The 15135-nt window shown below is 41.3% G+C and overlaps 1 protein-coding gene across 5 annotated transcripts in view; it reads left to right on the top strand.

Moving 5' to 3' along the window:
* The window catches only part of LOC125455374 (RNA-binding protein 25), a 163149-nt gene that overhangs the window by 115481 nt on the left and 32533 nt on the right, over positions 1–15135 (top strand). For all 5 annotated transcript variants that reach the window (XM_059649380.1, XM_059649381.1, XM_059649382.1 and 2 more), the window contains 3 exons: positions 6900–6983; positions 9770–10110; positions 10675–10789. In XM_059649380.1, the coding sequence (XP_059505363.1) occupies positions 6900–6983; positions 9770–10110; positions 10675–10789 (540 nt within the window). The remainder of the gene's footprint in view (positions 1–6899; positions 6984–9769; positions 10111–10674; positions 10790–15135) is intronic.

Raw genomic sequence — 15135 nt, forward strand, 5'->3', positions numbered from 1 at the left:
TTCTTTTCCATCATTATTTTGAAACTAGCAGAATGACAATTGCTGGCCCCAAAATGCTCCCCCACTGACCCCTTCTGCCCAACCTTATATCCTGAGAGAAGGTTAAGTTTTACACCTGTGATAATGGGAACTGCAGATGCTGGAGGATCCAAGATAATAAAATGTGAGGCTGGATGAACACAGCAGGCCCAGCAGCATCTCAGGTGCTCCTGAGATGCTGCTGGGCCTGCTGTGTTCATCCACCCTCACATTTTATTATCTAAGTTTTACACCTGGTCTAGTAGGTACGTTCACATACTGAATTAGAATTTTCTTAAAATTAAGACATAAGGGAATTTGGCAAGATTTCGATTTATTTGAATGCTGGAGTCTGAGAGAAAAGGCAGATAAGTTGAGGGTACAAGTCGAAATGTGGGGATGTGATGTCATTGCTATCCCCGAGACCTGGTTGAGAGAGGAGCCAGACTGGCAGGTCAGTATTCCAGTATATAGAGTTTTCAGTCTCGACCAGGAAAAAGGTAAAAGACGAGGCGTTGTTATAATTTTGGCCTGGGAATCTATTACAGCAGTTTAGATTAGATTCCCTACAGTGTGGAATCAGGCCCTTTGGCCCAACAAGTCCATGCCACCCCTTGGAGCATCCCCCTATAACCCACACACCCCTGAACACGACATGCAATTTAGCATGACCAATCCACCTAGCCTGCACATCTCTGGACTGGGAGGAAACCAGAGTACCCGGAGGAAACTACGCAGACGTGAGAACGTGCAAACTCTGCACAGTTACCTGAGGCTGGAATCGAACCTGGGTCCCTAGCGCTGTGAGGCTGCAGTGCTAACTGCTGAGGATGACGTTTTAGAAGGCTTCTCAAATGAAGTCAGATGGTTAGAGAATCAGGAGGCTGGAACTGTACTGTTCAACCCCTTACAGTCCAAGAGAAACAGAAGGGTAGATATGTAGATAAATTTCAGAGAATCTCAAAAGTAATAGCATGCTGATAGGGGATTTTAGCTTCTCCAACATTAACTGAAGTAGTCATTTCTGAAAGGTTTAGAGGGAGTGGAATTCTTATAAAAGGATCCAAGTGAACATTTCTAACCCACCTCTTGTCCTACAAGGGTGGGTTGGCCCTGGACTTACTTTTAGGCCATGAAACCAGTTTGAAGAATAGGTGGAGGAGCATTTTGCGACAGGAATCATAATCTTGATTTTAATAGTTATGGAAAAGGATGGTGCTGAAATTAAAATTCTCAAGTGGGAGGGAAGCCAATTTTAGTAAGATTAGGTACAATTTAGCCAGAGTGCAAGGCCACCATGTTACTGTAGAAGGCAAAGAGTGAGACTAATAAATCCCATGAACCCTGGGTATCAAGGAATGTACGCAATTCGATCTGGAACAGAAGGGAAGCTTGAACGGATGCCAAGGGTGAAAGCAGCAGAAACCCTGGAATAATATGGAATGTGCAAGAAGAAACTTGAAAAAAAGCAAAAGGGAGTGGGATGCATGAAAGAATAATGGCAGGTTTTAAAAAAAAATAGGAAAATGGTTTATAAGTAAAGTAGGGATAACAGGATAACTAAGTAAAGAGTAGGGCTTATTAAGGACTACCATGGTCAGTGCTGTGGAGCCAGAGGATGTAGGTCGGGCTCAATCTAAATATTTTGTATTGCTATTCACTTGATGGGGATTATATGGGTATAGAAACTGGGGAGAATGAGTTCAAGTAGTTAGCATGGACAGAGAGGAGGATTTAGCTGTTCTGACAGGGTTGAAAGTAGATACATTTCTTCCAGCCCTGGAGATGTATCCCAAGCTGCTCAGTGAGACAAGGGTGGAGATTGGCCTTTTGACAGTAATTTTCACTTCCTTTCTGACCACAAGAGAGATGCCAGATGCTTTTAGGACAGCAAAATATAAGCCAGGAAAGACTGGTGATGGGGGAACTATTGGAAGCAATTCTGAGTTATAGAATTTAATGTGCAGTTGGTGAGACAGGGAAAATAGTCAACAGGATTTTAAGGGCAAGACATATTTGACCATCTTAATTGAAATTTTTTTTGGGAGGTAGCAAGTTGTATAGATGAGAGCAGTGCATTTGATATAGTCTACATGGATTTTAAATAAGGTCCTACGTGGGAAGAGGATAGTAAAGCTGATGGGTTCCAAGAAACTTCTCCAAATTGGATACAGAATTGGCTGAGGAGCAGGGAACAGTGGGTTTTGGTCGAGGGGTGTTTTTTGTAAATGGAATCGTGTGTCCAGTGGGAATCAGGTTTGAAGTCCTTGCTGTTGTCAGTTTAGACTTGAATCTAGGTGGATTTAACAGTTATCTTGCAAAAGATATGAAAATTAGCAGAATGGTAGATGGCAAAAAGAATAGCCATGGATTAGACAATAGGTGCTGGAGTAGGCCATTTGGCCCTTCAAGCCAGCACCACCATTCATTATAATCATGGCTGATCATCCATAATCAGTATCCTGTTCCTGCCTTATCCCCATAACCCTTGATTCCACTATCTGTAAGAGCTCTATCCATCTTTCTTGCAAGTATCCAGAGAGTTGGCCTCCACTGCCTTGTGGGGCAGAGCATTCAATATATTCACCACTCTCTGGGTGAAGAAGTTTTTCCTCAACTCTGTTCTAAATGGCCTACCCCTTATTTTTAAACGGTGTCCTCTGGTTCTGGACTCACCCATCAGCGGAAACCTGCTTCCTGCCTCCAGAGTGTCCAATCCCTTAATAATCTTTTGTGTCTCAATCAAATCCCCTCTCATCCTTCTAAACTCAAGCGTATGCAAGCCCAGTTGCTCCAATCTTTCAACATATGATAGTCCCGCTATTCTGGGAATTGACCTTGTGAACCTACGCTGCACTCCCTCAATAGCAAGAATGTCCTTCCTCAAATTTGGAGAGCAAAACTGCACACAATACTCTAGGTGCAGCCTCACCAGGGTAGGAAAAACAAGGCAAGGGAATAATATAAAGAAAGAGTCGGGCCGATCAGGGATAGCATAGGGAACTTGTGTGTGGAGCCTGAGGAGGTAGGGGAAGCCCTAAATGAGTTTTTTGCTTCTGTCTTTACGAAAGAAACCAACTTTGTAGTGAATGAAACCTTTGAAGAGCAGGTGTGCATGCTGGAATGGATAGAGATAGACGAAGCTGATGTGCTGAAAATTTTGTCAAACATTAAGATTGACAAGTCGCCAGGCCCGGATCAGATTTGTCCTCGGCTGCTTTGGGAAGCGAGAAATGCAATTGCTTCGCCACTTGCGAAGATCTTTGCATCCTCGCTCTCCACTGGAGTCATACCTGAGGACTGGAGAGAGGCAAATGTAATTCCTCTCTTCAAGAAAGGAAATAGGGAAATCCCCGGCAATTATAGACCAGTAAGTCTCACGTCTGTCGTCTGCAAGGTGTTAGAAAGGATTCTGAGGGATAAGATTTATGACCATTTGGAAGAGCATGGCTTGATCAAATACAGTCAACACGGCTTTGTGAGGGGTAGGTCATGCCTTACAAACCTTATCGAGTTTTTTGAGGATGTGACTAGAAAGGTTGAGGGTCGAGCTGTGGATGTGGTGTATGTGGACTTCAGTAAGGCATTTGATAAGGTTCCCCATGGTAGGCTCATTCAGAAGGTCAGGAGGAATGGGATACAGGGGAACTTAGCTGCTTGGATACAGAATTGGCTGGCCAACAAGACAGCGAGTGGTAGTAGAAGGAAAATATTCTGCCTGGAAGTCAGTGGTGAGTGGAGTTCCACAGGGCTCTGTCCTTGGGCCTCTACTGTTTGTAATTTTTATTAATGACTTGGACGAGGGAATTGAAGGATGGGTCAGCAAGTTTGCAGATGACACAAAGGTCGGAGGTGTCGTTGACAGTGTAGAGGGCTGTTGTAGGCTGCAGCGGGACATTGACAGGATGCAGAGATGGGCTGAGAGGTGGCAGATGGGGTTCAACCTGGATAAATGCGAGGTGATGCATTTTGGAAGGTCGAATTTGAAAGCTGACCACTGGATTAAGGATAGGATTCTTGGCAGCGTGGAGGAACAGAGGGATCTTGGTGTGCAGATACATAGATCCCTTAAAATGGCCACCCAAGTGGACAGGGTTGTTAAGAAAGCATATGGTGTTTTGGCTTTCATTAACAGGGGGATTGAGTTTAAGAGTCGTGAGATCTTGTTGCAGCTCTATAAAACTTTGGTTAGACCGCACTTGGAATACTGCGTCTAGTTCTGGGCGCCCTATTATAGGAAAGATGTGGATGCTTTGGAGAGGGTTCAGAGGAGGTTTACCAGGATGCTGCCTGGACTGGAGGGCTTATCTTATGAAGAGAGGTTGACTGAGCTCGGTCTCTTTTCATTGGAGAAAAGGAGGAGGAGAGGGGACCTAATTGAGGTATACAAGATAATGAGAGGCATAGATAGAGTTGATAGCCAGAGACTATTTCCCAGGGCAGAAATGGCTAGCACGAGGGGTCATAGTTTTAAGCTGGTTGGTGGAAAGTATAGAGGGGATGTCAGAGGCAGGTTCTTTACGCAGAGAGTTGTGAGAGCATGGAATGCGTTGCCAGCAGCAGTTGTGGAAGCAAGGTCATTGGGGTCATTTAAGAGACTGCTGGACATGTATATGGTCACAGAAATTTGAGGGTGCATACATGAGGATCAATGGTCGGCACAACATTGTGGGCTGAAGGGCCTGTTCTGTGCTGTACTGTTCTATGTTCTAATAAGTGTTAAAAGGTGGTACCCTGGATCAGAAGGATATTGGTTTGCATGCCCATCAATTGCTTAAAGTATCAGGAAGGAGGATCAAGTGGTCAAAGCATATGTCCTTTATAGCCAAGGCACAGAGGTTAACAAATGGGAAATGATGCTGCAATTGTATGAAATGTTGGTCAGGCCACAGCTGGAGTGTTGTGTGCGGTTCTGGAATCCACATTATGGAAGGGATGTGATAGCACTGGAGAGGGTGCAGAGGAAATTTACTGGAATATTAACTGGGTTGAAGAGTTTGTTATGAAGAGAGATTGGACAGACTGGGTTTGTTTTCCTTCGAGCAGAGAAGAATGAGGCAGGACATGATTGAGGTATAGAAAATTGAGGTGTACATACAGGGTAGTCGGGAACTTTCCCCATTATAGAACCATCAGTGACCGGGGCATAGACATAAAGGCATGAGGTTAATGGGGGTGTAATAAAAATATGTTTTTCACCAAATGTGTTGGAAAACTAGAAGTTGTTGCTTCTGAGGGTTGTAGAGACGATGACCTTCATATCAATGAAGTATTTAGATATACACTTGCAGTTCCAAGCCATTCGGACCAAGCACTGGAAAGTGGCCTTTAGAATAGTTTGTTGTTTTTGATCAATGCAGACTTGATGGGCTGAAGTGCCTCTTTCTAGCTCTAAATCTTAATGACTCTAAAAGGGGGGGGAAAAAAAGAACATCACTGTACCTGTCATGTAAGCCCTTCATGGACAAGTGGAGATGTATCCAATTTCTGTTCATCAGTACTCTACAGTGTCTAGTAATTAATGCACCCATACACCTAGGATACTGTGTTCCTGTATTGTTTTATGTTGTCTCTGAGCAGATTTAGTTAAGCACTGATTTTTGAGGGAATCTGAATCAAGGGACCACTGCTGTTGGGTCACTCCCTGGGATGCCAGGTGTGTCATCAAATATTCTTCAACATAGTGCAAATATATTAGCTGTCATTTCCCTGAATGTTCGATACCATTTTAAGCACTTCCTTGCTAGATTTTTCAAGGCCTGATGAATAGGAACGCTGCTGTTTGTAATGTTTTCCATTTTGTGGATAATGATTGTTTTGCATTGAGTGACAAATAGGCAGTGGTGCAAGAAACCACTTGAACGGAATTTGAACATCCCTGACGCTGTGCCTCCATGACTGTTTAGCTATACCCTTGCTATAATTTTAATACGGCAAATGCAGAACTAAGGCAAGAAGAATAGAGAACGTCATTGTTGTAGTGCACTGTGTTCCAGTTGTGCTCCCAATGAGCTTTTGTGCCAGTCTTGTTTTGATTTCTACTGTTTGGCTGGTGTTTAGTGAGATAAAACTGCAATGTAGGTACAGCTTTGAAGCCACCAGGTCTGGAAAAAAAAAATTGTGAAAATGGATGATATTTACTCCGAATTCTTGAGGTAAACTCCGTTTCAATGTTCTTTGCTAGCATTGTTCTGGAAGTCTGGTGCCATACTGCTATCACTGCTAACGCTGTGAAACCAGTGCCAGTTTCCTAAAGATCCAATTCTCCACTCTTCTGTCACTGCTTCATCTCAGTTTCTGATCTCCTGACGTGTTTGAAATGACTGGTGTTGAGCTGACTGTTTGTTTGCTGTCTTTAATTCTACTTCATCATGGTATCTGTTCTTGGAGATACTGTTATCATACATTCTAATGACTTCTGAGATGATATTAGTGAGGAATGTTTTCAGTAAGGTAGATTAAACCATAGTCTTGTCTGTCCTCCCAGGTGAATGTCAATGACTACCAAGTATTATTCAAAGAGGGAGAATAACTTTATTATTTTGATATTTTGCTGCCATTTATGTGACATTGCCTAAAGACCTCTATATATCCTGCTTTCTAAACAAACTTCAGAAAGGCATTGTCAATATTCAAGCTTTTGATCATGTCCCAAGATCTTGAAAAAACTTTGTAATTTGGAGTATGTCTTTCTTTTCTTGATCCATAACATTTGCTTGATTGTTCTTTTCAGTTCCGGTGTAGGATCTCTTCCTAAAATCTGCACCGAATTTTTATATTTATGGATGCCGCATTAGAGTGTCCTGTGTCTTTATTCCAAATGTCTCACTGGCATAATAAACAGTACCGTATATTTTGATAATGACTTTTTTATTCTTCAGGATGATATAAGTGCAATGGAGATGGAAGAGGACAAGCGAGACCTAATTTCTCGAGAAATTAGTAAATTCAGAGATACTCACAAGGTAGTACCAAAATTCTCTACTACTATGAGCACAAAAACTACACTTACTTGCACTTTTTAGAAAGCTGATAGTTCATGAAAATAGTTTCTGCAAGTAGCTTTGCTTAGTTTAATTGAAACTATCAGAATTTTACATTTGCAACCTTATTTTTGGATGGACATTACATTAGGCCCACTTTAAGTTTGAATTACAGTAGAGAAGACAATAGAGAATTAATTAAACCATGATCAATATTTGCACGTATAATCTGATTTTTATTTTCAGGAATACTAGTAATCAGTTCTTTCGGTGGGGGGGGGAGAGGGTGGTGGTGCGTGGGGGAGGGGGGAATAAACTTCTCATGTTTTATTTAATCAATATTAGTTTGAGTATCAGTTGATAGACTAGTTGTTAATTGTGACTTTTAAAACATTGTAGCTTAGTATTGCTTCTAATACGTTTCGTAACAAATCCTCATACTACAGGAATCAAACCTAGAAATTTTAAAGTTAAAGCAAATATGGGAAGGGAAAGTATAATGTCCTGCCCAAACTTTGGCTAGTGGAGAAATTAGTGGTGTTATGTAGAATTTTTGAATTGAAGGCATATATTTGAATATTAGGGGAATCCAAAACAGGTACCATATAACATGCATGGAATAATGTACATGCCCTTAAAGCTAATCTATTCATTGACCCCCACCATTATGATAGAGATCATATGGTGACTAAAGCAAGATGAACTCAGAACTTGTGAAAATGCATGGATAGGATGTAAGTATGAGCTTCAGTTTCTTTTTTATAAAATTCATGGATGCCCCCTTAGAAATATGCAAAGGTGTAACTGGTCATTCCTTAAAGTCTAGTTAATTATAATCACCTTGAAAAAGTTCTTTATTTCAGTGCTTGCAGTTTAATGCAATCATTTTGAATATTGGGATGTGTTAATACTTGCACAGTCAACCTTTGCATGTTTTGATTCTTTTATATTGTAATGTATTTGCTGCAGTCTTTTAGACTGTTGCTGTCAGATGTTCAGTTTAACAGGGGGTGTCCATTTAGAGCACTGATGAGTCTGAAGAATATGAGGTAAGACCCAATCAGCTTATCTTTGCCCTTTACCCTTTCCTTTGCCGTTATTTTGCATTTGCTGTGTCATGAAATCATAGCTGTGTCATGAAATCATAGCTGTTTTAAACGTTTACATTTAAACTGTTTCCTTTAAAACCACAATAACTTAAAATAAGAGGCCGCATTAATATTGAAGCAGCCTTGATCTTTTGAAGTATAAAACAAAAATGCTCAATTAGTTAAGTTAATCATAATTTCTTTTACTAGTTTAAATGAAAATTGAAGGATTGTTACATGCATTGAAAACTCGAGGAATTTAAATATTCCAAGGTATGGAGAGCTAGTGCTTGCAGCCTGCCTTTTTATATTCCTTTATCTTAAAATCTACTCAGCTAAGAGGGATTTCAGACTTTTTTGTAAGTATGTAGAAGAATATATTGTAACTTGACACCAAAATATTAACATTTAGGAACATGCAGAGGTAAGTTCATATAAATCTGAATATTTTGTTACACTCAACTTAATTGCCCATCACAACTAGAAATTACTGTAACACAGTATAGAGCTGGATGAACACAGGCCAAGCAGCATCCGAGGAGCAGGAAAGCTGATGTTCTGGGTAGAGACCTTTCTTCAGAGAATTTTTTTCTGAAGTAGAGCCTCGACCCAAAACATGAGCTTTCCTGCTGTGTTCATCCAGCTCTATACTGTGTTATCTCAGATTCTCTCTAGCATTGGCAGTTCCTGCTATCTCTCTACAACTAGAAATTACCCTTGTAATTTTGTGTTGCTTTTATCACAATATTCCTGCATGTTTGTGCTTTCTGTATGGGTGATATTGTTTAACTTAATGCATCAGTTGCATTGAACAATTTAGAACAATCAGAGTTGAAAGTTAACAACATCAATATTTGCCCTAATCCTTTACATCTTCATAATTAGCATAGGCTAGATTGACCTTCTACACTTAATTTTCAGTCTTTGTTAAACTTACTTTTGCATCGCTTTCAACATTAATTATGGCGGTTACGTCAGTATATCCAGCAATGGGTAGTGGTGATTTTATGGTGTTTTAGCGCTGCCCAGTGGTGGTTGGATAAATTGATGTATCGTAAGAGCTTTCTTTTGACAATTGTCTGCTGAATTGAGAGTCATTGGTGACCATTCGACAGCAAGGACCTTGAGGTAAGAATTTGTGTTTACAATTGTTTAATACTTTTGAATTGTTGTATATTGACATTTTTTAAAGTTTGTTACGTTAATAATGAAAGAGGGATGATTATTTTATGTAACACAACTTATAAAAGCTGCTTTTTTTAAAAGCATTGGCATCTGCTGGTGCAGACAGCTTGGTTGTTCTATTACTTGTGAACAATTTACTTGCTCTTCCCAGACACTTAGCTTATAGGCAATGTTAACCCAGTCTTGACGGTTCAAGTCCTAGCAGACCGCTGTAAGTCAAATCACTTCCAAGGATGGATTGTAGTCTATTATGTTTCCATTTTGTAGGAATGCCAGATTGTAAAGTTTTTTTTTTAAATTTGAATTTTTTAATCAGTATTGTAACTGATCAGTTAAGCTGTGTTGCACCTTCCTATAATTAGCAGGTTCTATATCAGCTTACATTTTCTGTGTGCAATAAATATGATTGTCATACAATGCTTTAAAGAAGAGTACATGAAATTCATATTTTAAATATGCCCTCCAATGGGTAAGAATTGCTTTGTTAATTTTTAGAAACTAGAAGAAGAAAAGGGAAGAAGGGAAAAAGAAAGACAAGAAGTTGAAAAAGAAAGAAGAGACAGAGAAAAAGAACGCGAACGAGAAAGAGAAAGGCGTGAGAGAGAGAAAGAACGTGAGAAAGAAAAGGAGCGGGAGCGGGAACGTGAGCGTGAAAGAGAGAGAGAGCGTGAACGGGAGCGGGAGCGAGATAGAGATAGAGACCGTGACCGTGATCGTGATCGTGAAAGAACAAAGGACAAGGAAAGGGAGCGAGATCGAGAAAGAGAGCGAGAACGAGACAAAGAAAGAGAAAGAAGCCGGGATCGGGAAAGAAGCAAGGATCGTAGTAGATCCAGGTTTGCACTGATAATTTTGGGAATGTAGTTACTTCGGAGATTTTCTTTTGCAATTTTTGTAATTTTCCTTACTCCTCCCATCTCCATCTCCAGTACACTCCGGTGGCCTACTCTTGACCTATGAATATCTTTGTTTCTTGTTAAGATATAATTTCACTGGCACAAGTATTTTCTCCAAATAATTGCTCTGAAGTTTAGCAGATTTGTAATAACTTGGGAGCAGTTCAGCCCCTGCAGTTCATGTCCTGTAAACAAGCTGTACCATTGAACATGGCAGTAAAGATTGATTGGGAATCGAGGGGAAGGAAGAACCTCATCTGAATTTAGTTGAGTTTTCCTTCCTGTTATTTATAATTTGACACATTTATTGTCTCCTGCAATTAATGTTCCATGTTTTTTGACCATAAGGGCTGTGAGAAGAGGTTGGTTTTGTTATCATGGTATTTAAAGAAGAAACCTGTTAAAATCAGTTGCTTATAATAGAATCATAGTTGATACAGTACTGAAGAGACCATTTGACCTATAGAGCCTCTACAGCCAAAACACTCTCATTGACACTTGCAGAGAGAAAAGCCGAGAAAAGGAGAAGAAAAGGGACAGAGAAGAAGATGAAGAAGAAATGTATGAACGTCGGAAACTAGAAAGGAAGCTCCGTGAGAAGGAGAATGCTTACCAAGAGGTAACTTTTGAGAAGCCAAAGGAAGGCTTTTTTGGGGAGGTGAGGTGGTGAATGAGGGGAGGTAATGGCCTAGTGGTATTATCACTGAACTGTTAATCCAGAGACCCCAATAATGTTTTCGGGACCCTAGTTAAAATCCTGCCATGGCCGATGGTGGAATTTGATTTTGATAAATATCTGGAATTAAGAATCTGATGATGACTGTGAATCCATTGTCGATTGTGTATGTGGTGGGGCGGGGGAAACAGTAGAGGAGCAGAATCCCGTCTGGTTCATTATTGTTCTTCAGGGAAAGAAATTGCAATCCTTACCTGGTCTGGCCTGCATGCGACTCCAGGGCCAGAGCAATGTGGTTGACTAGGAACTGTCCTTTGGGAAATTAGGAATGGGCAATAAGTGCTGCCTGGCCAGCGATGTCCTTGTCCCTTTCTTCTTTATTCATTCACAGTTCCAAATTAGTGTTACTGTAGTAAAAATTTGGATTTTAGGCGAAAGTGTAGGAACAACCAGATAGTCAGCCTGGCTTCGTCAGAGGGAGGTCAGGCCAACAGATTTGAATTTTTTGAGGTGACTAGGCATGTAGTTTGTGTAGATTTGAGCAAAGCCTTTGACAAGATCCAACATAGGAGACTTATCACGAAGGCAAATACACATGAGCTTACAGGGGGAGTTGATCAAGCGGATTCAAAATTAGCTCAGCGGTAGTAGACAAGTAGCTGGAGAAACTCAGCAGATCTGGCAGCTTCTTTGGAGGGAGAAAGAGTTAAAGTTTTGATTCTGATATGGTTCTTCAGTTTTTCAATTCTGTTTCTCTCTTCACCTGCTCAGCTTCTCCAGCATTGTGTTTATTTTAGATTTCCAGTGTCCATTCTATTTTGCCCTCATTTGATTGTTGGATTAGAGTTGTTTGATTTGCGCTGTATTGATTTTTGAGAATAGTTACTTTTCCTGGAGGCATCCTCAAGTCCCAGAACAGAACAAAAGTTGACACAAAATGCCAAATACCACGTTTTTTCCAATTTTGCAATCAGGGTTTGTGTCTGCCTAAATATGTATATTGATAACTTTGTCAGTTAGATCTGTACAGTATGCTCAAGCACCAAGAGATGTTTCTGGGATAATTTCTGCCTTATGCCAGTGATTGCCATAGAATCTCTCAATATAGAAGAGGTCCTTTGGCCCATGGAGTCTGCTTTGACATGTGAGAACCACATGACCTGCAGTCTAATCCCATTTACCACACTTGGCCCATAGCCTTGAATGTTATGATGTACCATTTGCTCATCCATGTACCTTTTCAAGGATGTGAGGCAACTTGCCTTTACGATCCTCCCAGGCTGTGCACGCCAGACCATCTTCTGAGTAAAAAGATTATTCCTCACATCTGTCCACAAAACCTCCACTCACCTTGATCAAATGGTCCCTCTTGACTGACCCTTCAACCAAAGAGAGCAGCTGCTCCTCATCTCCTCTGTTTATTTCCCCCATAATCTTGAGCACATCAGATCGCCCCTTAAATCTGTTCTGCTCCAATGAAAGCAACCCAAGCCTATATATAACCTTTCCCTAAACTTAAATTTTTCCATCATAGGTAGCATCTTCCTTGGCATCCTTTCCTGTGCAATCAGTATTTGCTGGTGTCATTCAGTGATAGGAAGAACTGCAGATGCTGGAGTCACAGTGCAAAATGGAGCAGATGATCAGGATGAAGGGTCTAGGCCCGAAACATTGATTCTGATGCTGCCTGACCTGCTGTGTTCTTTAGCGCCACACTGTATTGAGTTTGCTGGTGCCAGGCTTTTCCTTGAAGATAGCCAACCTTGCTTCAGTACCTGAGCGATCTTTGTCCAGAAGCTTACTAATCCAGTGCTGCTGCCGCCGCCACCACCAGCACCCCCCCTCAATCATCCCCAGTCATCTGTGTCATGTATGTATATCATCAGTAACAGGTGATCCAGCACAGAACCCTGTGATATGGCACGAGGCACTGGCTTTCAATCACTAAAGCAGCCTTCTACCATCAGCCTCTGTCTCATGCCACTGTTCCTCCAGTTCCACATTGTTGTTGACTCTGACTCCAGCATCTGCAGTCCTTGCTATCTCCGAATGACACCAGCAAATACTGAGGAATGAAAGGGTCCTTGGCTAGTTTATCCATCGACCGCTAAAGGTGGAAGACCATGTTAGTTGGGTGGTGGAAAAGGCATATGTAACACTTGTCCCTCAGTTGAGGCACAGACTACAAAAGCTGGAAAGTCAAGTTGGATTTGCGTCAAACTTTGGTGAGACCACAGTGATAGTAAGATGTCTAGTTCTGTTTGCCACATTGCACAAAGGATGTGATTACATAGGAGAAATTGCTGAGGAGGATGCTGCCTTTGATGGAAAATTCAAGTTTGAGGAAAGGTTAAATAGGCTTGGCTTGTTTTCATTGAAACAGAGCAGTTTAAGGGGCGATCTGATGTGCTTAGATTTTTGGGGAGCATGAACAGAGTAGATAAGGAGCAGCTGCTCCATTTAGTTGAAAGGTCGGTCAAGCATGTGACCGAGTTGAGGGGAGGTTTTGTGGGCCGATGAGGGACAATCTTTTTAAACTCTGGAGTGGAGTGCACAACTCTGAAGGATCGTAAAGGCAGTTTGCCTCAATCCTTGAAAAGGTACATAGATGAGCAAATGGTACATCATAACATTTCAAGGCTGTGGGCCAAGTGTGGTAAATGGGATTAGATTGCAGGTCAGAGATAATGGGAACTGCAGATGCTGGAGATTCCAAGATAATAAAATGTGAGGCTGGATGAATACAGCAGGCCAAGCAGCATCCCAGGAGCACAAAAGCTGACGTTTCGGGCCTAGACCCTTCATCAGAGGGCTCTGATGAAGGGTCTAGGCCCGAAACGTCAGCTTTTGTGCTCCTGGGATGCTGCTTGGCCTGCTGTGTTCATCCAGCCTCACATTTTATTATCTTAGATTGCAGGTCATGTGTTTCTCATTTGTCAAAGCAGACTCTATGGGCCAAAGGGCCTCTTCTATACTATGTGATTCTATGACACTCGCTCGCATAAGGCAGAAACTAATCCCAGAAACATCTCTTGGTGCTTGAGAATGCTGTACAGATCCTTAACTGACAGTTATCTACATACATTCTTAGGGAGAAACAAACCATGATTGCAAAATTGGACAAAGTGGTATTTGGCATTTTGTCAACTTTTCTTTCTGTATTGGGACTTGAGGATGCCTCCAGGAAAACTAACTACTTTCAAGAATCAATACAGCGCAATCAAACAACTCTAATCCAACAATCAAACAAGGGCAAAATAGTATGGATGCTGGAAACCTGAAATAAACACAATGTTGGAGAAGCTGAGCAGGTGAAGAGAGAAACAGAATTGAAAAACTGAAGAACCAAACCAGAATCACAACTTTTAACTGTTTCTCCCTCCACTGAAGCCATGCTGACTCTCTCTTTTTCAAGCCTTGCCTGTCCAAGTAGAGAGAGATGCTCACTTTGAGAATTTTACCCAGGACTTTCCCTACCATTGACGTGCAACTACCTCTACAACTCTTTCAATATTGGGACCAAATGAACTGTACCCCGTTCCTCTGGTACTACTTGCATGGCTAGACATATTAAAAATTTGGGTCATACCCCTGCAATGTCCTACATTGCCTCCCAAGTCGGCCTGGAATATGTCTCGTCCAGACCTGGAGATATGTTCCCCTTTAAGCCTGCCAGCACCTCCAATACTTTCTCCTACCCTATGCCAGTTTGCTCAAACACCTCCTAGTTTCTCAGCTGGATTCCATACCTGAATCCTTATTCTGTCGTAATGGTTCACCTGTCTGCCAATGTCCATGAGGCAGCACCCACAGTTTGCCCATTTGGTCCCTAATGGGTCCTACTGTTTCTGTGGTTATCCCCTTCTCATGGATATACTTGTAGTATATCTTAGGATTTCCGTCTTTTTACTAGCCAGAGCTTTCCCATAATCTGCCTTGTTTGTCTAATTGCTTTCTCAAACTCTACCCTGCATTTTCTGTACTCTAGTAATGCTTCTGATTTATTTCCTTTATACCTGCTAAAATCCTCACTCTTCTCTTCATATCGTAAATATCTCTAGTTATCCATGGTTTTTTGGGCTTGTGTGTCCAGATTTGGTCCTCAATTTCATGCTGACTCTTTAGAAGTCTGCATTATACACACTAACAATGTAGCTGCCCCCTTTTCTTAAGATCCATCCAGAAAGCTTGTTTTGATGTTCCCTCAAAGATATCATGTCTCTTTACTGCTTTAATGGCCTCCCTTAACTAATAATGCAACGCTATCTCCTTTTGTTACTTCAATCCTC

Source organism: Stegostoma tigrinum, chromosome 10, assembly GCF_030684315.1.
Source record: "Stegostoma tigrinum isolate sSteTig4 chromosome 10, sSteTig4.hap1, whole genome shotgun sequence".
Classification (NCBI taxonomy): domain Eukaryota; kingdom Metazoa; phylum Chordata; class Chondrichthyes; order Orectolobiformes; family Stegostomatidae; genus Stegostoma; species Stegostoma tigrinum.